This window comes from Crocodylus siamensis, chromosome 2 (genome assembly GCF_052110815.1).
Source record: "Crocodylus siamensis isolate JL-2025a chromosome 2, ASM5211081v1, whole genome shotgun sequence".
In the NCBI taxonomy this organism is placed as follows: Eukaryota; Metazoa; Chordata; order Crocodylia; family Crocodylidae; genus Crocodylus; species Crocodylus siamensis.
In genome coordinates, this window is record NC_143396.1 from 178,647,641 (window position 1) to 178,673,021 (window position 25,381).

Below are 25,381 nucleotides of genomic sequence, written 5' to 3' on the forward strand. Positions count from 1 at the left end.
TACTCATATAGATGCCTCCCCAGCTGTTTGGGGCACAAGGGTGCTTCACTGTGTAGGCTGCCTGCTGGCTAGCCCCATGCTGTGACACCCTCATGCCCCAGCCAGCCCCTTTGCAGCATGTTGGATCAGAGGGGAGCAGCCCTGGGCTGGCAGGCTAACCCTTGGGCCCCTTGCCAGCTGAGGCTCCTCAGACCTAGCTCAACATGTTGCAATCCCAGGCACATGTGTAAACGGGTGCACAGGAGCACTACAGTCTGCTGCAATAAGCACCAGAGTTTATTGCAGTGCATTAATGTGCATGTGTACACATGCCTAGTGTTGCAAAAGATAAGTCCATTTTTAGATCTAGTCTTTGGTCATTATTCCTTTTATGTTGTTCTTTACAAATGTGCAGTTATGCTGGTGAATGGGATATTTGGTTCTCATGATAGATATGGGAGAGCTCTGTTGTCCTTGTACTTTTATTTCTCTTGATACTTTTGCTTAGTTTTAAAATGTATAAAAATAACCCCGGGGGCAAAGTTTCAAATGTACAAATGATTTGGGATGCCCAACTTCAAATACCTTGAAGAAGCCTACTTTGTATGAAGCGGGGAATATCAGGCCTCTGCAAACTTGGGCACCCAGCAACAAAAGTACTTAAAAACAACAGTTGTGTCTGAAAATCTCGGTCTCTAGATTCATGTGGTATAAACAAATATAATATGACATATGTACAACTATCAGTGTCAGCTGAAAGCAACAGCTTCCCCAATTTCAAAAATAATTTTGACTTCAATCTGCCCTTCCAAGAAAACATTTGGAACAAACCTTGAGAGTTTAAAAAAAATAAAACTTCTAGTTATATCTGAGCAAGAAACAGTGCTGAGCAAGAATTGGGAGTTTCCATTCCACAGTATATTCTTGTCTCAAAAATGTCTCAAAATACTGCAGTTAATTCACAAAATGAAAAGATTCCTACTGATGTTTTTGGGACTGTTTAAAACATTCTCTTTCTGGGTTTTGAACTGAATTGAAAATACTGTTTCATCTTAGTCAACCATAAAACTGAAGTTGTCTCAGATTTGTCAGTGCTTCATGAGACTCACAGTTCACCTGCCTCATGCCCTGAGGATTTTTCCCCAGGAATTGGGATCCCTGACTGGAATAAATCTCTCCCATAAGGAATTTCAGTTTCTTGACTCCCTAGTTGACTTGGAAAGCTCTTTCAGGAGAAGGGGAGAGGGAGGAGATCCCATTATAACATAAGGCTGGCTATACACATGCTTAGGGGTGAGGGTGTTTTAATTAGAGTGGTTCCCAAACAGCCACTCTAAAACAGCTCTCGGTCACATGTATTAAGCCCCTGCACATTTCAAAATGGCTGTGGAACACTTTAAAGCTCATTCAGTCAGGTTTAGATAAAGTGCCCCCTCAGCCATTTTGAAAGGCATGGAGGCTTAAAACATGTGATGGTGAGGCAACGCTGGAGCGTTCTAATTAGCACGTGGAGCAGACTCGATTAATTGAGTCTGCTCTGACATGTTCTAATTAGAATGTGAATAAACACGTCTATAGGCACTCTAATAGCCAAGGAACCAGCTCGCTGGAGAGAACAGGGGCAAGAAGTTCCCATGAAGCACTATAGAGCTTTAGCCACATGCAATTGAATGTCTAACTGATCCCAACCCCAGGGCTGAGGCGAGTCCCTAGGAAGGGGTGCAGGCAATAAAACCTGGAATTTATTGCCATTTGAACATGCCCCCTGGAGTGCAGTACATTGAGCCAGATTGAAGAAGCCTGAGCCCCAGCTGGCAGGAGACCCAGGGGGTTAGCCTGCCAGCACAGGGCTTCTCTCCCCAGCTCACTGTCCTGCAGAAGGGCTGGCTGGGGCACAAGGATGTTCAGTGCAGGGCTAGCTGGCAGGTAGCCCCTGCACTGAAACACCCTCATGTCCCAGCCAGCCAAGGCAATGTTATATGTGCACTGCTGCAGAGTAAATTAGCTTACTCCAGTCTAAAAGGGGCACACACATAGAAGCCAAGAGGTTTACTGTGAGGCTAATTAATCTACTGTAATGTCTTGTGTAGAGATGTCCACTGTGTAGCAGAAGGTGAAAACCCATGCTTTGCTTTAACAAAACTAAGCTGCAGTTAGCTATGCAAACTGCATTCTTTTCTGGAGCCTAAAAGTAATTCATTCTAGCTGGAAAAGCAATGTAAGTGTAAGTGGTATCAGCATAGTGATGATACCACAGTTTCCTAATACCGTAATCTTGCTTTATACTATTTTATGAGAGGTAAGGATTTTATTTGTAATATCTTTTATTGGACCAACTGTATAGTTGAGAGACCTGCTGGACAAGCTTCTGGCAGTAAGTGCCTTCCTCAGATCTAAGGAAGAGGCAGTTTTTCCTTTGTTATCTTACTAGGTCGGATTCTAAACACAGCTAAACTGAAATCATTGACCCATTGCGAGGTTGGAGTATGGGTATTTCATTTAGCTGACCATTTGGCTCATACTGAACATGCTAATGTTCAAAATCCTTTTGTAGGGTTTAGTATAAGCAAGAGGGCATGTTGGACAAAATGCTTGTCTTGCTAAAGAATGGATTATCAATAAACAGAGACCAAACCTATTTTTTTCCTGAATAAATGTACACCTTTTGGGGACCAGTTTGATTTTCATTAATTATTACCTCTGATGTGAGAATTTTATCTGAGCTCTGGAATATGTCTTGATTTTTCTTTCGTTTTCCTTGTCTAGGATTCCCCTGCCCTACAATGTGAAGAACATTTTGTTTGAAGACACCTGCGCTTACTTCCAAGTCACATCCAAGCTGGGCCTGACTCTCAAGTGGAACTGGGCTGACACTCTCTTAGTATGAAGATCCAGTTAGTTGGTTTTCTTTTAGTGAATCTTAGTGTCCCTGATAGATGCTATCTTGACAGCCCTTGAACCAGTTGTTCTGTAGTTATCTGCTCCTGAGTACAACACAGTCAGTGCCCAATGCTAGTTTTCCCCACGTTATCCCGTTCAAGTGCCTCAGACCTGTATATGAGGGAATTGTACAGGGCTAGGGGTGAAACAGTAGTTTTGTCTCAATAGTCCATTCAATCCTTGGTGTCTTTTCTTATGGGACTGCAAACAAATTCAGGGGAGTTTTATTTTACCTTTCCACCTTGAATATGCATATCACTATAATATTGTATTGCCAGTTTTGTTGTGTAAATAGTTCCTCTAGGATCATGACTAAGAATACCATATTTTCTTGCATACCACATGCCCCCAAATAAGATATACACTTGGTTTTTGGTAATGCAGAATAAAGGAAAAAATTATGTTTCCAGAGTTCTGGCCACATGCAGCAGAGATAGATATAGCTTAATCTGCAGCTGACTTATCTTCCCTTTCCTTGTGAGACAAAACCAACATTTTTAACCCTCTTGGCTACTTTTAATTAGCAGCAGCTCTTGATTGCTCAGCCAAAAGTCACAGCCAACTGCAGCTACTGTGAAAAGATTAAAACTAGCTGCTGCTGAAAACTAGAATTCATCCCTTTTCCCATGATATCAGCTCATGGAGAGAATAGGAAAAGAAGCAGCAGCCATTTTACAATGTTTCCATGGTTCTATTCCAGACAGAAGATCAGTTTTCCTTGTTAAAACATGCACCCAAATTTTGAAGGGCTAATGGTTTTGAGCAGAAGATTTGTGTGGTATGTGAGTAAATATGATATTTCACATAGCCCCCCTTTGCATGTGCGGGTAAAGACATGTCTGTATCTAATGCATGACCCACATGATTGTGACTCCTGCCATGACACACACACATGGCAGGGAGCATGATTCTGGGTACATGCATAGCTTCAATTGCACCTTATTACCAGTGCATGCAATAAGGCGTATCAGTAAGGAGCAGGGTCCCATGACTGGGAGCTCCTTTTGCTGATGGGAGTCTCAGCTGTGGGGACCACGTGCAGCCATGACGGAGAGCCATCTCAGGTGTGGGACTCTCAGCCCCACAGCTGTGGAGCGCTGCTGCAGCCTCCCAGCCATGGGAGTGCATGGAATGCCCCACAGCTGGGAAATCACAGCCGCTATGATCTCCCAGACATTGCCTGGAACAACCCCACACACCTGCAGCTGGGAGACTACATTGGCTGTGATCTCCCAGTCCTAGGGGTGTATTATTCTCCCCAGAGTCTGGGACACTGCAGCAGCTGTTGTCTCCCAGCTGCAGGACTACATGCATGTGCAAATTAAAGCTAATAGAAACCAGCTATAAAGTTATTAAACATCGGTGAGCAACAACTTCATAAGTGGTTGAACTTTTTGAAGGCATGCTAGTTAATTTGCATGTGTAGCCACTCTACATGTATTGTTCAATTAACAAGTACTTATTAATTGCACAATAACAAGGTGATTATGCAATAGATATAACATGTTGGGGGGGGTCATAGGTAAATACATTAAAGTATTTTATTGCATGTATCATGGTTCTCAGAGAGAGGGAGAGAGTATGGAGAACAGAGAAAAAAACCCTCCAAAGATTGAGAAATTAATCACCTCTGATATCCAGAATCCAGATATCCAGATTCTTCATATTTAAAAAGAATATCAGATTCTGGTTTAGTTACCTGTTGCTTGTCTCCACTGGTAACTCCTGGAAATGTTATGAAATTTTCTCAGGTGTTGGTGGAGAGGATAAGCCAGTTATGTGTCAAATTAATGTAGCCAGAATCTGATACCTCCAGGGACTGCTGACTGGCAAACACTTCCAACTGCCTATCAAGAGTAGGGCTATAGTGTCTTGACCTAGGCAGGAGGCAGAAGCGCACATTAAGATAGCTATATTATTGGTCCAGCTGTGCGTTGTGTTTGTAATTGGCTGCTAAACCAGTTGGAATAATGAGTTAGAGGAGTACTGCCCTCCTTAAATTGGGCCATTCTGCTAAGAAATACCATTGCACATTGATTACTAAACAGAGAAATATCACAAAGCACTGAACATGTAATTTATTTTAAAATTGTATTCTATTAATTTATTTGTTGAAGTTTACATGCATATTTTCCATCTGACACTTTTTTCCCCTTTCTATTGAGGATCATCTTTCCTTCCTCACTGCATATACTTGAATTCATCAGGACAGTGGTAATGGTAGAAGTCTGGATAAAGTACTCCCAATTATTTTCTTGGCATTTTAGTCTTACTACAGCAGGTGTCTCATTAATCCTTTTTGTGCTCTGCATTTGGCAGGAGTTGTTCCTTTTTTTAATTCAGCTATAGAAATGCAGAGTCAGTACCACAGCCTTTAGGTAATTTACACTGGGGTAAATCTCTACTCAAAATAATGCAAAGATACCTGTAGAAAATTCCAAGCCAGTTATTGTTTTTAGATGAATTGTGTGAAATCAGAACTAATGCCACAGGAAATTATGTTCACAATAGAAGCCAAAGAACATTTTTGTTCTTTTCCATACTGAATCAGTGAGTATCAGAGGTTACTCTGGTAGCACTTTAACTTGTGATCTTCCTGTTTGTTCTCTTTCTTAGCTGGACTTAGAAGATACTTACAAGGGGAAAGTATGTGGTCTGTGTGGGAATTTTGATGGCGATGGGAAGAACGATCTGTTTTTGAAGGGTAGGAACTGCACGTTATCTGTATTCTATATACTAGAGCTATGTGAAATCTGAATCAAAACCTGAATACCATTTTCGCTTGATTTGCAGATTTCAGGTTTGCTGAAAGACACTCTAAAGTCCATACACATTTGCTAACCACAGTGTGTGCTTTGAGCAAACCAGAGTTAACAAATGATACTCAAGAATTTGGAAGCCTGAAATAGCATCTTTCAAACTTCAGTGAACAAGTGTTAATGGTACAGATCTTATATCGTGGTGCTGCTTAACTTCCTTTGAAATTTACCTCTCCTAGATGTATGCTGTTCTTTGGACATCTTTACATTTTCACCCGCTTATAGTAAGATAATGACTATGATTTTGCATCTGTGTATTGTGAAGACATTAATATTGATTTATACCAGCTCCATTGAGCTGAAGTTTCTTACGGAAAACCTGGTTCCATCTCAACTGGCTGCCTCAGATATTTCTTCGAACTTGAAATAGATTAAGACAATATATAGCTTTGGCCTCTACTCCAGTACATGAAAATAAAGGGCAGCTTGTACCCCAGCATACATCCTGAAAAAGCTGTAGCTGAGGGAGCATTTTCATACAAGATGCCCTGGGTCTGGACTTTTCCAAAAGTCAATATTACCTGCTCAGGCATTCAATAATCATGAGTCAGGATTCAAGGAATCAAGAGGGAAAAAAATCCCCCCATAAAAATCATAATAGATTTGGGGTTTGTTTTATTTCTTTTTAGTTTTAAGCATTTACAAGGTGTCCTGATCAATTTTTCCAGCTTTCCTTCACAGCAATCACAATGAGAAACAAAACCTGTTTTGAAAAATTTCTGATGAAGCAATTTTCTGTCAGTAAACACTGACTTCACAAAACTAAAGTGTAATTCATATTAGGGACCTGACTCCTTAGATAGTTGGCTACCAGATTCCAGAAGCAGTAGCTCCCTGGCACCCCAGGCCACCATGTTATCTGATCCTCACACTACCCATGGAGCAAGGAAGTTGGCAATCTGGCTGCCTTCCTAATAGGGGACAAGGCAGCCCAGTAAAATGGGCTGCCTGTCATGTTTTGGAGCTGGCGAGTCCAACAATTCAGTTTTGTTTCTACAAAAATGGAAATGTTCGCCCCTAAACATTCTGTGAAAAAATGAGATTTCCCCTCTTCTGCTTAGAGCAAAAAAAACCCAACCCTTTTTTTTTCATTTTTGCAGGAGAAGTATCCTATTCCTGCATAGTGCTATCAAAATCTCTGTTTTTAAAATGGCAGTAGATATGTTCATCAAATCATATGACTCCAGGAGCCAGGCTACAAAGAAATAATTTAATACCACAAATTCATAATGAAATTATGAGAGCTGGTATCACTGAGGTCTCTGCCAGAGTTTTCCCTTTGCCATATCTGTGATGGAAACAAGCACAAATTACTACAAAGGGAGTTATGATTAACCTAAATTTCATGACTTGCAATTATTCCAGGGGCAATCAAATGGTTAAGAAGTCCCTTCATGTATTTTATTTGTAGGCCATGTTATATAAGTCCTGAAGTAAGTTAGGGGATTGAATAGTATTGAAGAGAAGAGACAGTCAGAAATTTTTCTGTGAAACATTTCTTCAATGTAAAATGTTAACAAATCAAAAAAATCCTTTGAATGCACCAGTTTCAAGAAATACTTTTCCTTGAAAAATTCTAAAGTCCTGGATGAAATTTCTGGGGAAGTTATTTCAAAACTTTACACATTACATCAGGGAGGCACTTCAACCTATATAGCTTTTTAATACCAGAGACTTCTGATTGAGAGATTAAAGGTCCTTCTATTTCTTTTGGGTTTTTGTTTGTTTTCCAAAGTGCTCAGTGGCTCCCAATAAATGCATTTCAAAAGCAAAGCGGGAATTCTATTAATGTGTAACCTGCGGTGGTACAGATTTTTTGCTTGTATTAAATAATTTTGGTAAAGAAAATATTGCTCTAAAATAGGGATGTCAAATTTCTCTGGCCCCATGGGCTGGATGAACAGCAGGGGGCTGGTCCATGGGCTGGATCAGGCCCAGGGACCACCACCCTCTCTGTCTTCCCTTGCATGCTGGATCCATCTTGCGCTACACCTATTCTGGCTGCTCCATGATCTATGCCACATTTGGCAATCTCTTCAGCCAGGGCAGGCGGTGTGGATTCCAGAGTGACTGGAATGGGTGCCATAAGCAGCATGCATCTTGGGCCCTGCCCATGGGGTTGGTTCGGCATGTGCTGCGAACAGCACATGGATGAACTCAGACCCAATGGCAACACCCAGGGTTGGATAACAGAGCTCCATGGGGTAGATCTGGCCCATGGGCTGTATCTTTGACACTGCTGCTCTAAAACACAATGTTTTAACTTGTCCTCACAACAGACAAATGAAACAAAAGATTCAGCCTGGATCTGATTGGTATTCAGAAGGCTCTTGTGTATTTTATAGGTTACAAAATACATCCACGGCAGTTTGGAAACCTTCACAAAGTAGAAGAGCCAACAGAAATGTGTCCTGATGTAGCTGAAGATGAAGAAATAGATCAGTCTGACCAAAAACACCAGTGTCGTCAGTATGTAAGTGTGCCAGCCAGTGCTTCGGGAAATATAAACCTTTCTAAATTACAGTGATGTGAATCATGAGGTTATGTTGGGGCAAATCTGTAACCAACATAAAAAGAATTAAAATTGTTCCAGAATCCAGCCATGAATCTCAACTCAAAGAAAACCTAGACCTGCTGTTACAGTGATGCACAGCAGAAAAATGCATTCCAGTGAATAGAAGACTCCACTCAAAAAAAGAGTAGCAGATGCTCACATCAAATGCACCAAAGGCCATTTCTGTGACCTTTTTTTGAACACAGAACCAATCTTGATAGCTTCCTGAAACTCACTGAAGTTTGAGGATCAGGAGAAAAATGATATTCAGATTATTTCGTTTCCTTTCTTTACAGAAAAAAAAGTGTACAAAAATCATGTCCGGTTTTGGGAACTGTCACAAAAAGGTTGCTTTTAACGACTACGTAGCAACCTGCGCTGAAGATATGTGCACCTGTACAAAGGAAGCTTCTGATTCTGGATCTGATTCTGATTTGAGTTTCAGATGTATATGCAGCACTCTTAATCAATATTCTCATGACTGTGTCCTCAAGGGGGGAAATCCTGAGAAATGGAGAACCAAAGAGCTTTGCTGTAAGTAATCATGAAGTTTGATGTTTTTCAACCAACTGGATTGGTACCAAAGAATAAGTTATATACCCTGAGCAGAATTTATAAGAGCAGGTAACAGCAGTGATTGTTTTAAATATATTGTATAAAAGCTTTGGGGGTGGGGGTGGGGGTAGGGGTAGGAGGAGAATTGTCTGAAATTACATGTCTTTTTATAAAATTCTCTATTTAGAATGACTTGTTTACCGGTTAAATTAGTGAAGCATAAAGATAAAAAATGCAGTTCTTTACTTAAAGCCTTTGAATATGCCTCATTGACCTCAGAGAGTATGGGAGGATATTTACTATACTAGTTGAGCATAGTAAGTAAATTGATATAACACCTTACCATTTATGCCTGCTTCATCTCGGTTTGCAGACAAAGAGTGTCCAAACAACATGAAACATATGGAATGTGGAGATCCCTGTGCTGACACTTGTGCAGACCCAGAGAGGAGCAAGATTTGTAAAGCCCCATGTACAGATGGTTGCTTCTGTCCTGCTGGTAAAGTAACGTTCTTTTTATAATAAGCAGTACTGAACAGGAGGACAACAAGAGGAGATTTCACATAAAGGAAATGTTTTTCCTGCTCAGTAAAATTTACAAGTATTTAAATAAAACCACAGAGAGCTTTACATTCCTAAATGTATTAAAAACTGGCATGTAGATAGTACATTCACCCTACAAGAAATCTAGATAGTCCAAGGCAATCAAGGGAAGTCCAGTCTACCATTATTACAGCACTACATAGGAATGAACAGTTTCTTATGGTCTACAAACTGGTTGGAAAAACATCTCTCTCTTCTTGGTGAAGCTAGATCTGTGTGCTGTAAATCAGGGGTGTCAAAGATATGGCCTGTAGGTTGGATCTAGCCCACACAGCCATATCATCCTGCCCCCAGTGCAGCTCACAGATCTCAGTGACCCACAGGCAGCATGTGGGAGGCACCTGATGACTCTGTGCACCACACATGATGTTTGCTCCAGCTCACATCCAGGTGCTGCAGAGCAGCGGCCAACTGCAACATAGCCCTGGAGTATTTGTGTGCCACCTGACAGCTGTTTTGCAGCCATGCAGAACAGCCCTGTTCCAGTGGATCTGAGGCTGTGCCCCACAGCCCTGGGGCGGCAGCTCCAAGGCCATGTAGCACAGCCCAGCAGAAGCTGCCATGTACAATATAGCCCCAGAGTAGCTGGCTTAGGAGTGGGGCCAGGGCCCAGAGGTGGGGGCCAAAGACTGGGAGTCATACTAGAGACTGAGAGGACCAAGGGGTCCATAGCATTAAAGGGACAAGGACTGGGGTTGGGAGCCCATAGCCCAGGAAGGGTGTATAACAGCAGGAGGTATGGGCGTAGTGTAAGAGGCAGTCAGTCATGTAATTAGCCCTTAAGGCAATGAGCATCGACACCTGTATTCATGAGAAGAGATCTGACTTGGGAAACCCTGGGGCAGTCTCCCTTTTCTGAAAGTAGTATTTCATCAAGGCATGGCAGGTGAGGAAAAGGGGAAAGTGACCAAAGAGAGATAGACCAAACAAGGGCTGAGGGAGCTCCAGGGGCATCAAGGTCATGGCTGGAATTAAACCCTGGGACAGAGCCATACTATTCTTGATATGCTGCTTACAAACAGCTAAGAATTGGTGGCAAATGTAGAAGTGGATGGCAATTTGTGCAGCAGCAACCATGAGATGACTGAGTTCAGGATCCTGAGGAAAAAAAGGAAGGACAGCAGCAGAGTAAGGACCCTGGAGTTCAGAAAATCAGACTCTGATTCACTCAGGGAACTGATGGACAGGATCCTGTGGGAGGCCAGTCTAAGATGGAAAGAAGTCCAGGACTGTTGGGTATAATTTAAAGAAGCCTTACTGAGAGCACAGGAATGAACCATCCTGACGCGTAGGAAGAAAAGCAACTATAGGAGAAGAACAGTTTAGCTTAGCAGGGAACTTTTCAATGAACTAAAACGTAAAAAGGAAATTTATAAAAACTTGGACAAACTACACAGGGTGAGTATACTACACCTGGAAGCACAGTTTGAGGAGGAGGTGAGCATCCAACATCAGCAAAAGAACAGGTTAGGAACTATATAGAAAAGCTGGATGTGTACAAGTTCATGGGGCTGGATGGGATACTCCTGAGGGTGCTGAGGGAGTTGGCTAATGTGATTGCAGAGTCTCTGGCCATCTTCTTTGAAAACTCATGGCATTTCTAAGCACTTGGAGGAGAAGAAGATGATTAGGAACAGTCAGCGTGGATCATTGTCTATGATGGATGACTGGCTCGGTGGATGTGGGGAAAGCAGTGGATATTATATACCTTGATTTTTCAGCAAGGCTGTTGATGTGGTCTCCCACAACATTTTCATAAGCAAGCTATGGAAGTATGGGTTTGGATGAATGGAGTTACATGAATGGACTGTAAGGTAGATAGAAAACTTACTGTTTCATAGTTTTATAGTTAGTAGGGTCGGAAAGGACCTGAACAGATCATCAAGTCCGACCCCCTGCCATGGTAGGAAAGAGTACTGGGGTCAAACGACCCCAGCAAGGTGTTCATCTCGCCTCCTCTTAAAGACCCCCAGGGTAGGAGCCAGCACCACTTCTCTTGGATGTTGGTTCCAGATCCTAGCTGCCCTGACAGTGAAGTAGCGCCTCCTGACATCTAGCCTAAATCTACCCTCTACCAGCTTGTGACCGTTATTCCTAGTCACTCCTGGTAGTGCTTGGGGGAACAGAGAATCCCCCAATGCCTGCTGGTCCCCTCTGAATAGTTTGTAACAGGCCACGAGATCCCCCCCCAGCCTTCTCTTGTGGAGGCTGAATAGGTTCAGGTCCCATAGCCTCTCCTCGTAGGGCCTGCCCTGCTGTCCCTGGATCATGCGAGTGGCCCTCCTCTGGACCCTCTCCATGCTGTCCACATCCCTCCTGAAGTGCAGTGTCCAGAACTGGATGCAATACTCCAGCTGCGGCCTAACCAGTGCCTCATAGAGGGGGAGGATCGCCTCCTTGGACCTGCTTGAGATGCATCTGTGGATGTATGACAAGGTACGGTTGGCCTTCCTGACTGCATCCCCACACTGCTGGCCCATGTTCATCTTGGCATCAGTGATGGCTCCAAGATCCTTTTCTGCCTCTGTATGGATGAGAAGGGAGTTCCCCAGCCTGTAGGTATGGTGCTGATTGTTCCTCCCCAGGTGTATCACCTTGCACTTGTCAGTGTTGAATCCCATCCTATTCTCACCCACCCACCCCTGTAACCTGTCTAGGTCTGATTGTAGCCTATTCCTCCCTTCTAGCATGCCCACATCCCCCTACATCTTAGTGTCATCAGCAAATTTGAACAGGGTGGTTTTTACCCCCTTGTCCAAGTCACTGATGAAGATGTTGAACTGTGCAGGCCCGAGGACTGAGCCCTGCGGAGCCCCACGGCACACATCCCTCAAAGTCGAAAATGACTCATCCACCACCACTCTCTGGGTGCGGTCCTCCAGCCTTTTGGGGACCCATTTGACTGTGTAGTTGTCGACACCACAGTCCCCCAGTTTTTTAATGAGAATGGGGTGAGAAACAGTGTCAAAGGCCTTCCAAAAGTCCAGGAAGACTATGTCCACTGCAACCCCTGCACCTAAGGATTTGGTGACCTGGTTGTAGAAGGCCACAAGGTTGGTCTGAAAGGACCTGCCTCTAATGAACCTGTGTTGGTTGCCCCTAAGCATAATCTCCCCTGCTGGTCCCTCATGGACATGTGCCAGTATTATTCTCCCAAAAAGCTTGCCCAGGATTGAGGTAAGACTAACTGTCCTATGAGTTCCTGGGTCTTCCTTCCTCCCCTTTTTGAAGATGGGAACAACATTGGCCCTCTTCCAGTCCTCTGGCACCACACCAGAGCACCATGAGTGCTTGTAAAGCTGTGCCAGGGGTCCCGCAATGACCTCAGCTAATTCCCTCAGTACTCTGGGGTGGAGATCATCCGGACCAGCTGATTTGAATACATCCAGTCCCTCCAGAAGTTCCCTAACTAGTTCCTCACTAACCCTTGGCCTAATTGCACCTCCCCTGAGGTTTAAGGGGGGCCCAGAGCGGGGGTGGCTGTTCTGGTCCCTGCTCAGGAAAATAGAGGCAAAGAAGTCGTTAAACAAGTTAGCTTTGTCATCTGGTGTGACGACCAAATTTCCTAGCATGTCTTGCAGGGGCCCCACATTACCCAGAACCTTCTTTTTGCCCTCTCTGTATTTAAGAAAGGACTTCCTGTTGTCCTTGATCTGGGAAGCTAGTTCCTGCTCCATCTCCACCTTGGCCTTCCTGACTGCCCTCCTACATCCCCTAGCAAATGCAGTATAATTCTCCCTGGTGATGGCCCCTCCCTTCCAGTGGGTGTGCGCCTCCCTTTTAGCTAGAATACATTCCCGGATGCTTTTGGTGAGCCACAGAGGCTTTAGCGCCCTCCTGCCCCCTTTGATCTGTGTTGGGATTACTTCCCTTTGGGCTTGGAGGATCGTCTCCTTAAGAAGTGACCACTCTTCTTGGACACCTGGCTCCCCTCCCCTCTGGGACCTCAGTGCTTCCCTGACTATTCTCCTTAGCTCATTGATGTCCACCCTTCTGAAATCTAGGGCTGCTGCCTTGCACTGGATGGTGAATTCCATCCTTTTCCACCTTGCACTGGATGGTGAATTCCAGCAGGCGATGATCACTGTTGCCCAGGTGGTCAAGCCCCCTCACCAGGTTGTCGCCAATGGCCAGCACCAGGTCCAACAAGGCATCTTCCTTGGTGGGGCTGTGCACCTCCTGGGTTAGATGGAGGTCCTGCATTTGGGCTAGGATCCTACGTGAGTGGTCAGACCTGGCTGACTGCTCTTCCCAGCAGATGTCTGGAAAGTTCAGGTCACCCATGATGACCACATCCTTTGACCTAACTACCTCCGTGAGATGACTTAAGAATTCCTTGTCTAGCTCTTCCCCTTGGTTGGGTGGTCTGTAGTAGACCCCCACCATTAAGTCTCTTTCCCCTCGACTGCCCTGTATTCTAACCCAGAGCACTTCAGAGTGCCACTCCTCTGACTCTTTGCTAATTGATGAGGATGTGTATTCCTCCTTAATGTAGAGCACCACACCCCTGGCTTACCTCCCTGTCCTGTCTCTCCTGTACAGCCTCTAGCCCTTGATATTCACCGCCCAGTCATGTATTGGGTCCCACCACGTTTCAGTGAGCCCCACTATGTCTGGGTTGGTGTCAGCTAGCAGGGCAGTAAGTTCCTCTTGCTTGCCGGATCATCAGGCTCAAAGGGTAGTCATCAATGGCTCAATGTCTAGGTGGCAGCCAATATCAAGTGAAGTGCCGTGGGTGTCAGCCCTGGAGCTGGTTTTGATCAATATCGTCATCAACAATCTGGAAGATGAGCCAGTGTGCACCCTCAGAAAGCAGATGACACCAAGCTGGATGGAGTAGTATGACAAACTGGAAGATTGGACCAATGAAATTCAATAAAGACAAGTGCAGAGTCCTGCACTTAGAAGAGAACAATCCCATTCACTGGTGCAGACTGAGCACCAATTGACCAAGCAGCAGCTCTGCATTAAGGAAGGTTACAGTAGACAATAAACTGAATACCAGATAACTGTGTGCCCTGTAAAGCCAGCATACTGAGCTTTATTTTTAGGAGTGTTGCCAGCAGATTGAGGGAAGTGTCTCTTCCCCTCTATTCAGGACTGGTGAGGCCACATCTGGAGTACTGTGTCCAGTTTTGGGCCCCCCACTACAGAAGAAACGTGGACAAGTTGGAGAGAGTCCAGCAGAGGGCAACAAAAATGGTTAGGGAGCTGGGGAATATGATTTATAAGGAGAGGCTGAGGTAATTGGCTTTTTTAGACTGGAGAAGAGATGATTTAGCAGGGATTTAATGACAACCTTCAACTACCTGAAGGGTGATTCTAAAGAGGATAGAGCTAAACTGTTTTCAGTGGTGGCAGATGACAGAACAAGGAGCAATGGTCTCAAGTTGCAGCAAGGGAAGGTTAGGTTAGATATTAGGAAAAATTTTCTCACTAGAAGGGTAGGAAAGCACTGGAACAGGTTACCCAGAGAGGTTGTGGAATTTCCATCCTTGGAGTTTTTTAAGACCTTGCTAGATAAAGCCTTGACTGGGATGATCCAGTTGAGGATAGTCCTACTGTGATCAGTGGATTGAATTATGTGACCTCCTGAGGTCCTTTCCAGTCATATGATTCCTTTCCTTTCTATGATTCTTTGACATTCAGAAATATTGATGGATGATGTACTCTGTTTACTTCCTTTCTGATCTTTGTTCTTACATCAGAAGAAATATTTATTAACTAATGTGTTTCAACAGGAACCATTCTCAATGACCTCAAAGGCAAAATATGTGTCCCCAGAAAGAGATGTCCATGCATGTTTCAAGGCAAAGTCTATGCAACTGGAGAGACCTACTCTGTTCCTTGCCAAAATTGGTACTGTTTTCATCTGTTAATGCAACAGATGCATTTATTATGGAGCAATGCTAAGTTGCATTATGTTGTCCTTTTATTTCCTGTTCTTAATATTTCATTTAACTGAATGTATACTTACCCTAAGCTTGAGATATAAGCATAAATCATCTTGTTCATTCACTGTAAAGAAGCTCAATCAGAACTGAACTTGATGTAATTATGACTGTGGTTGGGGTCTTCTGCAGAGACTGAACTCAAAACCTCAGAATCTAAAAAAGCATAAGGCTCTCTTGCTTGGTGTAAAGAACTCAACCTGTTCCCCTGGAGACAATAACTTATTCAAATCATTCTCTGTATGGTCTAGCTCAGGAATGGGTAAAATATGGCCCATAGGCTAGATCTGGCCTGCCAGGCAATTTCATCTGGCCCATGGGCACCCACCAACTAATTGTACCCTGACCAGCTCATATGCCTCATTTACACCTTTGTGCATGGAAGGGCTCAGCCCAGCCAGTGCACAGCTACTGCTGCCACTGCTTCAGCTGCTGGGGGAGCTGCTTCGCTTTCCCAGTGTTCAGTGGCTCTCCTCCTGTCCTTCCTATAGTGCTCACTCTTGGAAGCAGGTAAGGAAGCATCAGGGGTGGGGAAGGGTTAGCTGCAGCTGGGCAGGAGCATGGGGCTGGTACGAGTACAAATCTAGGACCCAGGGGAGGGGAGCAAAGAGCTCAGAGCCCAGGTGGGCAAGTTGTGGGTGTGAGGGGGAGTGGAGGGGGATGAGGGAGAGTGGGGAGGGGGGTTTGTGATTTCCCATGCACTCCCCCCCCATGGTGTGCAGTCCCTGTCGCTGGCGGCAGCAGCAGGCAGTGAGCACTTAGGGCACTCGTGGCCTACACAGATGTTGCCACCCAATGGTGTGTAGCTCCAGCCAGCTCTGTACTTGGTAACAAGAAGCGCAGCCAAGCTGGCCTGCCTCTATTGTGTGGGGCTCCCTGTGGCACGCGTGCAGCTCTTGGCACTCATGTGTCACCAGGGGAAACCCCATGCAATGGAGCCAGCTGCCTTCCCTGCCCCCTGCCCCCTGCCATGCAGATCCCAGTACTCCACTGGGAAGCAGGGGGTGGAACTCCCTTCCACTTCTGGCAGAGTTCTGGGACCTTCACAGCAAGAGGTGGGGAAAGCAGCCAGCTCCATTGCATGGAGTTTCCCAGTGGGAAGCCCTTTGTGATGGAGGCAGGCTAGCCTGGCTGCATACCTTGACACCATGAGCGGTGCAGACCCCTAGGTGGCAGCACCTGACCAGTCCACGAGCACCCCAAGTGCCAAGGCTGCTGTTGCTGCCTCTGGTGGTGGGACCTGTCTTCCATGGGGGAAGTGTGTGGGGGGTCCCCACATCCCCCACTCTCCCTTACACCCCACAACACCCACACAAACACATCCTGCCCCCATGACTCCCTCACATATATACCCACCAACATACCCTCTACCCCCACACATACACAGCCACACCCCAGCACAAACCTCCCCCATACACCCTTCCCACCATATGCACCTACCCCAATCATACCCCACACTCCCCCCACAAATATATAAGGATAAAGCTTTTGAGTTATTATGCAATCAACTCTATATACACTACACAGACACAAAGTATGACAAAAATATTTTTTGTAATAAAATTAAAATATGTCCTAGTAAGAGTTTGACTTTTAGTCTATGATTTGTTTTTATTCCTGCTTCCAGGATGGCAACCCTCCCCTCCTACAATAAGTACATTCAGGGGTAGGGGGAGGGACTTTTAGTGGCACAGGTCAAGGGTTAGGGGCAGGACTTTGGATCCCAAGATGGCGACCAGGGGGTGGGGCATCTGTCACAGTTGGGACTACCCTTGTATCCCTTAACAGCTCACCAAAATTCATTTGTTTTGAGGCTGTTTCGAAGCCCTTTGTTTCGATTCTATTTCGCTGTTTCAAGCTTGAAATGAGTCAAATCAGTGTCAAATCGAAACAGGTGGTGAAATTTTGCACAGCCCTAGAATCCATAGTGTTAACAGTATTTTGACTTATTATGGTCTTTTTGACTTCTTTGCAACAGAAAAATTGCACTATTATTTATCTGAAGTCAAAAAACTAATAAAAACAAAGACCTGGAATTTTCTAAGAGGTGCCTCAAGTCTAAAAAGGTTGAGCACAATTGTCCTATACCTTTATGTAGCTTTTTATATTTTAACACATTTTTTCCTTCTTGTGTTTTTTATAGTACCTGTGCTGGAGGCCATTGGGCTTGTATATCTCTTCCCTGTGCTGGAAATTGTAATATAGAGGGAGGATTCCACATTACTACGTTTGATAAGAAACAGTACATTTTTCATGGAAATTGCCATTATGTCTTAGCTAAGGTAGGAGAAAATCTCTTATTTAATTTCTCGATTTATTTAGGATCAAACGTTAAGCTAGATATAAGTTGTATGCCTCACTTTTTCAAATAACCACTTATCTAACAAAAGTTTTAAGTGCATGTTTACCTTTAAACCACATAAGTGATCTTGCATGATCTATGATTGTCACTAGGTATTTTCTGCCTCAACCCATTTTTAAAAATATATATATATTTTCACATGGACTTATTGACAGTTTTAATGGTCTTTCCTCCCTTGAAGTGATGGACAGTTATCATCAGGCAAGTATTCTTTCTTTCAAAGGCTGTATTTCAAATAGGCTGGTGGCAGAGATTGATGGAACAGGAAGTAAAGAAAGGGTAGTGGAGATGATAGTGCTATTTGGGAAGGAAATGTTGTAACCCTTTGCAGTTAAGGATGACACAAATGAATGTTGTGCTTTCTTATAAAGTTCTTGAAGATTGCTGTCTGTTTCTTTTCACTATGCCAGAAGATATTTCATAAACTTATTTTTCTGATTCTATTCTAGGACACTGAGCGTACCTTTGTGGTGGTTGGAGAGATTGTTCAGTGTGGGCCGTTCAGTACAATGTCTTGTTTGAAGAATTTGTTGATCACGCTAGGAAATACTGTAAGTCATTTGCCCTCAGAGCTGTCATTTCATTCCTTTTAAATTAACAGAAGTGTGAGTAATGGGAAAGGATTGTACTGTATGTACACTTGTTTGGTTATCTGTAATAGATGCCTCCACTCCCCCATCAGAGTTAAAGACAGTCTTTGTAACAAAGTGTTTAAATAGATCAGTTAAAAGAAAAGTGAGATGCAGAAGTGTTACATTTCTTATTTCAGGCAGGGACAGCTGTTTCCCAGCCACTAGGGCTGTCTTGGGAACAGTCAGCTGATTATCAGCATCCACTGGGACAGCCCCAGGTCTGGAGACACATGCCACACACTCTAAGGTACTGAACAAATGAGCCACAAGGATATTTCTACATTAATTGAACCATAAATGTAACATCTCCTGGGGCCATGAGTTACTTAAAGCCACACATGAGGCTTGTGACAGACCCAGGGAACGAATCAGATTTTGTTGAGGCTCAGTGTGGTACCCTGATCACAAAAACTTTTTAAAATGTTTTATGAGCATCCATACACTCTCTTATTTCAGGAACAAATCTTTGGAGATATTGAGTAGAATATCTGCTAAGTGCTCAGAAAGATAACTTCCTTTATAAGTAAGTTCATGCAGCTTAGGGATATTGCTTATAGCATGAGTTCTCCTTTGTCCAGTATGGCTGCTAACATTATTTAATTTTGATGCAGATCTCCCTGTTCACTCCAGCACTGTCAGGTGTTAACTGTAAGAACTGTCCTGGTTGGTATACATTTGTTAAAAACCCTTTTTTCTTCAAGCTTGCAAGTCTGGAGCCCTTCAGGTTGTGGCTGGAAACTTGCCACTTCTTTTGACATTTATTTTACATTGTGATGTCTTCCTTTTCTTTTCTTCTTTTTTTCCTTTACAGCATATACGACTGTGTTCCTGTGGAAATGTGTATGTCAATAACCTCATAGTGATACTGCCAACAACTAGAGGTCAGTGTTCCTTCTTTGGTGTTCATATCTGGCCCAGATTAATTTACTTCTGCCTATGGCAGTACTCTTACCCCTGCATCTGAAGGATCTAGTGCAAGCTACTGTTAGAGTGGGACATTGGAGCAGCTGAACCTAGGGTCTAATCTAGTATGCAACTTCTGTTCCCCTATTAAATGACACGGTAGATGGAGATGCATATCTGGCACAGTGAATATTGTATGTATAATAGGGGTGTGCGAAGCAGGACCTATTCGATTCAGATTTGGCTCAAATCAGGGACTGTGATTCAGTCCGTTTATTTGGATCGCTGTCCCTGATTTGATTTGGCTGAATCTGAATCTGACGATTCAATGCTGATTCAGGGAATCAGCGATTCAGACACAGGCACAGCTTTAAAAAAATGTTCTACATCCCTTAAGGCAGGAGCACGGTTCATGATTGCTGCAGTGCTGGGGCAGATGGAGCATCCCACAGCAGCATGAGGAGCTCTCAAGAATGCTTGGCAGTGAACCCAGAAGTAGACTGGGAGTATTCTGGATCTGCTGGGGAGCATGCTAGGGGGGTCCCCGTGTCCCCCAGCCTGGTGATTGGCCACAGGGGGACCCCAGGTGTCCCCCCAGACCCAGGAGGAACCAGTTGCCGAGCTGGGGAGAAGGCGGGGGGGGGGGGGGCCAGCATGCTCCCTGGTGGACCCAGAAGTGCTTCTCATCCACTCTGGGTCTGCTGCCAAGCATACTGGGGAGCTCCACTGTGCTTCTGTGGGACACACTATCCACCCCAGCACCACAGCACTCATGAGCCCCTGCTACCTAGAGGTATGTAGAAAAAACATTTAAAGCTGTCTCTATGTCCTAATCACTGAATTGGTCCAATCTGATTCATAGAATCATAGAAGTCGGGTCAGAAGGGACCTTGTAGATCTTCAAGTCCGACCCCCCCACCTGGGCGGGAGAAAAAACTGGACTCAAATGAGTCCAGCCAGGTAGGTATCAAGCCTCTTCTTAAAGACCCCCAGGGTAGGAGCCAGCACCACTTCCCTTGGAAGTTGGTTCCAGATCCTAGCCACCCTAACTGTGAAGGGTTCTGAATCAATCTGAAGAAATTAAAGGGTCCTTTGATTCAATTTGGATTCAGAGATTTGGCCACTGAATTGGGCTGAACCTCTGCTGAATCGAATCAGGGACCAAAGCAGATATATGCATATTTTCTTCATGAAGTGATATTCTTTTTCTTTCCTTCTTTAGATGGTATCACCATGTTCAGACCTTCCACATTCTACATCAACATCTTGACCCCTGTGGGAATACAAATTCAAGTACAAATGAAACCCATTATGCAGCTCTTCATAAGTCTAGATGACTCATACCATAATCGAACATCTGGTATGAAATTAATGTTCTTGCTGTATACCTTTATTGTAATGTGACTTACAGCTAGCTGTCCATCACCCTTCCTGTTCAAACTTTGACTTCAGTAAGTTCAGATACCTAGGCTTCTTAGAATAAAAATTAAAAGCTTGGCAAGATTGTCTAAACCCTTTATTCTGCTGAATTAAATAAATTGAATTTCACAGGCTGTGCCTACATGAGATGCCAACTGTACGTTTGTTACTTGCATAACCAAATACTAAATGGACTGCACAGTAATTGGCATTAATGCACAGTAGCATCCTGGCATGGATGCCTACTGATGCTTACTGTGCAGTAGCTCATTATTATTGCACAGTAGTTCATTACTACAATGCAGTAGCATCGTATGATGGTTAATGCCCAGTGATGCTACTGAACAGTACTAATGAGCTACTGTGCAATAGTAATGATCTACTGTACAGTAAGCATCTCATGTAGATGTGGCCACAGAATCCAGTATGTGTTTGTTTTGGGGATTGTGAAGGAAGAATAGTTAAGGTACTGGAGAGGGAATATGGATGAGACTTTTTGTTCTTCCAATGGATTCTTGTCCTGGGACAACTCCTAATCTCTCTATGCCTATGTTCTTCACTTGTAAAATGAGATAATATTCTGTTTCTCCAACATCTTACCCTTTTCTTATATTGTAAAGTCTTTTGAGACAGGGACTTTCTTTATTGTGTGTATGTACTGTGGCTGATATAATGGGACCTCAGTCTCCACTGGGATCACTAGGTATTATAGATGATGATTATTAGACTTTAAAAACAAGATATCAGCAGCCTGGTGTGAATGTTAAAACTCCTACTCATAAAAGATGTTTGCTTTTTGAAGGGTATTGGAGAGCAAGTGTTGTTCTTGATTATTTGAAAATTGTTAATTAATTTATATTGTGTGGGTTTTTTTTCCTTACGCAAGGTCTTTGTGGCAATTTCAATAACATCCAGACTGATGATTTTCGAACAATTAGTGGAGTTGTGGAAAATTCAGCTTCAGCCTTTGGTAACTCATGGAAGACTATGGCCAGCTGTCCTGATATCAAAGACAGTATTAAAGACCCATGTGCTAATAGTGCAGATAAAGGTATTAGATTTATCACCAAATTACCAGCTTTAAGTGACTTTTGTATTTCAGGTAGCCTGACCTGCTAGAAATATTTCAACCAGTTTTTCCAGTAGCAAGATCTGTCTGTCCTTGAATCAGTGGCATAACAAGGACAGTTGGCATGCAGGGCAAACCCTGTGGGATGGGGGAGGAGCACTCACTTTCAACAGTGGAGGTAGGGGTGTGGGGTCAAGCAGTCTTACCCATGCTGAGGACTGCTTTTGGTGTTTCTGGCACTGGTATGCTACTGGGTGACAGACTCTGTGGTGGCCTCAGTTCCAGGGCCTCTTCTAACTTGATGTCTCGGGTGGGTGCCCCTCTTGCCTACCTTTAGTTATGCTACTGCTTAACAGCTATTAGGACACATTAGTTTCCACTAGAAGTAGATTTAACCTAAAGGAATTATTATTACTGATTTTAACTTCACTAGCTTTGTCTTTTAAGAAGATGCCCACAAAGAAAGAAAGATGTGGCACCTTCTACCTAAACTGGCCATTGATGACTTTGAGAACATATATTAAATTACAAGATGTTAAAGACTCAAGGGCAGACACAGTTGTACCTAGTAAGCACTCAAGTAGACTTAGATGCTTAATTGTGACCCTATTCCTCCTTGTTCAAGTCCCTGAAAAATAGTTAATGCAAAATGTAGATAGGTCTTCCTCTTCCTCGCTATTTTTTGTAACTTAGACTTGAGATTAAGATGTTATGTTACAAAAGTAGGTACATTTTCTATTTTTCAGGGACTCAAACTAAACAGAATAGGTAGAGTAGGATCTGGCCCTAAAGGTACATGGTTGTTAACCCTGGGTGCATCTATACATGTGCATTTACTATGCATTAACAGAAATTACTGCACGATGAGGACATGTGCATACCCGTACTGTGCAGTAAATATGGTGATTTATGCCAACTTGAGTGTAAATTTGATACCTGCATCATGTAGATATCATATTTATGACCAATTAGTTACTGGGCAGTAATACATGTATGGATGCTTTACTCTGCAGTAACACTGTGTATGTGAACTGACTTAGGACTAACTTTAGTTCCAAGTCAGGCCACAGTGTCAGTGTGCTTTAACACACGCATATGTAGATGCCAGCTTATTCCCGCTTACTGCATAGTGATTTACTGAGCAGTAAATTTAAACCAGCATAAATTCACATGTAGACACACTCACTGTGAGCCACATTTTCAGTTGGTTTACATTGGCATAGCTTAATTGATGTTAATGGAACCACACACAACAGGTCAGTCACTGAATATCTGGCCTTGTCAGCCCCTCCCTGAATACACAGCCAGAACTCCACAATCAATACTCTCTGAAGTCCTGTTTTTTTCATATGTGTCTGGACTGCAGGACCAAGCCTTTTAAAAGCTACTGTGTGGTGTGAAAACATCAGTACACTTCTGGTCTCTTGGCTAGTTTGTGGTTCTTTGAGTAATGTGACTGTTCACTTATTTCACTAAAAGTAATTAAATTAAATACTTAAAACAGGTTTTCACATCAGCTCTTCAAACCTAAACCCGAGTAACAATATTAGTAGTATATTAAAGCTATCACACTGGGGTATCTGTCTACTCTCTTCACCATGATTTCTGAACATCTACCATTTCCCTCTATGGTGACCTAAAATATTTTAAAATATCTTTGGTATAAGAATTTTTAGATATTTGTTAAAATCCTGCTAAGAAAATGAATGCAATTAAGGAGAAATAGAGAGTATAAGGTAACAGACATAACTATGAACAATTTATCCTACTTTTCTGTTTCAGAAAAGTTTGCAAAGCACTGGTGTACACTTCTGTCCAATACAAGCAGTGTGTTTGCTTCCTGTCATTCTGTTGTAGACCCCTCTTCATACGTCAAGGTGAGGCATTGCTTTAGAGGTGTGATCTACTCCAGTCCAACATTCAGTTTACCGTAAAAGTATTCCTATCAGAAAGGAATACTTTTATTCCACTATATTATAATAGCTATTTATTTAAATGCATGGATGTCAATGAGAAAGTAAAAAAAAAATGTTCATGAATACTCTGCAAGGTTTTAAGGTTCTTTTTTCCTGCAGACCTAGCAATAAATAAACTTAACAAGCCTTCCCAGAGGATCTGTAATGTCATCAGTGAAAAAGCTGTTGTATGAGCAAGGAAATAAATTTAAAAAACAAGTTTTACATATTATGTTAGAAACATACACTAGAACAGGGATAGGGAAAATGTGGTCCTTGGGCTGGATCTGCCCCACCAGACCATTTCCTCTGGCCTGCAGGCACCCACTAATTAATTGTAACCAGCCCAGCCCACGTGCCTCACTCCCACCCTTATGCTTAAAAGAACCGAGTGCAGCCAGCATGCAGCTTCCAGGCAGGGCTGCTGCTGCCACTGCTACAGCTGCAGGAGGACCTGCTCAGTTTCCTTAGCATCCAGTGGCTCCTCCTCCTGTCTCTGCTGTACTGATTGCTTTGGGTGGCAGGCAGGGAAGCAGCAGGGGCAGGGGGAGCTGTAGCTGGGCTGGAGTGTGGGGCTGGGGCTGGCAGAAGTACAGAGGCTGCGCCCAGGGAAGTGGTGGAAGCGCGGAGCTAGGCAGAGAGGGTGTGGGTATGAGGGAGAGTGTGAGTGTGAGGGAGAGTGCAGGGGTGAGGACTCCCCCATATACTTCCCCCCATGGTGCACAGCCCTTTCTACCAGCCGCAGCAGTAAGCAGTGGGTGCTCAGGGCTCTTGTGGCCCACACAGATGCTGCCACCCAGGAGCATGCAGCTTTGGCCAGTGCTGCACATGGTGGCAAGGAGCACAACCAGGCCGAGTTGCATCTGCCATGTAGGGCTCCCTGTGGCACACGTGCAGCTCCCAGCACTCATGTGATACTGTGGGAAGCCCCACATGATGAAGCTGCCTGCCCTCTGCCATGCAGGTCTTGGACTCTGCCAGGAAGCAGGGGGTGGAGTTCCCCTCCACTTCCAGTGGAGTCCTGGGACCTGCACAGCAGGGGCAGAGAAGGCATCTGGCTCCATTGCATAGGGCTTCACCATGAGGAGCCCTGCACAACAGAGGTGGGCTGACCTGACTGTGCTCCTTGACACTATATGCAGCAGTGGCCAGAGCTGCACACCACTGGGTAGCGGCACCTGCGTGGGCCATAAGCACCCCAAGTGCCTGCTACCTGCTGCTGCTGCCACTGGCAGGGGCTATGTGCCATGGGGTGAAATGTTTGAGGGGCATCTCCACACCTCCACTCTCCCTCACACCCAACAAACCCCACACACCCACACCCTGCTTCCATAATCCCCCACATATACACCCCCAGCATACCCTTTTGCCCTCCCACACTGCCACACCCCCTCACAACCTCCCTCCCACATCCCCATAATCCAATGTACACACACTCCTACACCCAACCACACCTCACGCACCCCCAACACACAATATATGAGTGAGACCTTATTTTTGAATTATTATGCAATCATCTCTATATAGACTATGCAAACACAAATCATAACAAAAATATTTTTTGTAGTAAAATTAAAGTATGTTATAGTAGGTGTTTGACTTTTAGTGTATGATTTGGCGGGGGGGGGGTTCTGGTTCCA

At 44.0% G+C, this 25,381-nt stretch overlaps 1 protein-coding gene across 1 annotated transcript in view; it reads left to right on the forward strand.

Annotated features, from left to right (window-relative positions):
* The window catches only part of LOC149871400 (mucin-5B-like), a 93,107-nt gene that overhangs the window by 6,499 nt on the left and 61,227 nt on the right, over positions 1 to 25,381 (forward strand). Inside the window, exons 3-14 of the mRNA XM_090032452.1 lie at positions 2,746 to 2,860; positions 5,536 to 5,623; positions 8,084 to 8,211; positions 8,589 to 8,826; positions 9,221 to 9,346; positions 15,192 to 15,309; positions 17,545 to 17,683; positions 18,213 to 18,314; positions 19,207 to 19,276; positions 20,521 to 20,658; positions 21,604 to 21,768; positions 23,569 to 23,663. Coding sequence (XP_089888578.1) covers positions 2,746 to 2,860; positions 5,536 to 5,623; positions 8,084 to 8,211; positions 8,589 to 8,826; positions 9,221 to 9,346; positions 15,192 to 15,309; positions 17,545 to 17,683; positions 18,213 to 18,314; positions 19,207 to 19,276; positions 20,521 to 20,658; positions 21,604 to 21,768; positions 23,569 to 23,663 — 1,522 coding nt within the window. The remainder of the gene's footprint in view (positions 1 to 2,745; positions 2,861 to 5,535; positions 5,624 to 8,083; positions 8,212 to 8,588; positions 8,827 to 9,220; positions 9,347 to 15,191; positions 15,310 to 17,544; positions 17,684 to 18,212; positions 18,315 to 19,206; positions 19,277 to 20,520; positions 20,659 to 21,603; positions 21,769 to 23,568; positions 23,664 to 25,381) is intronic.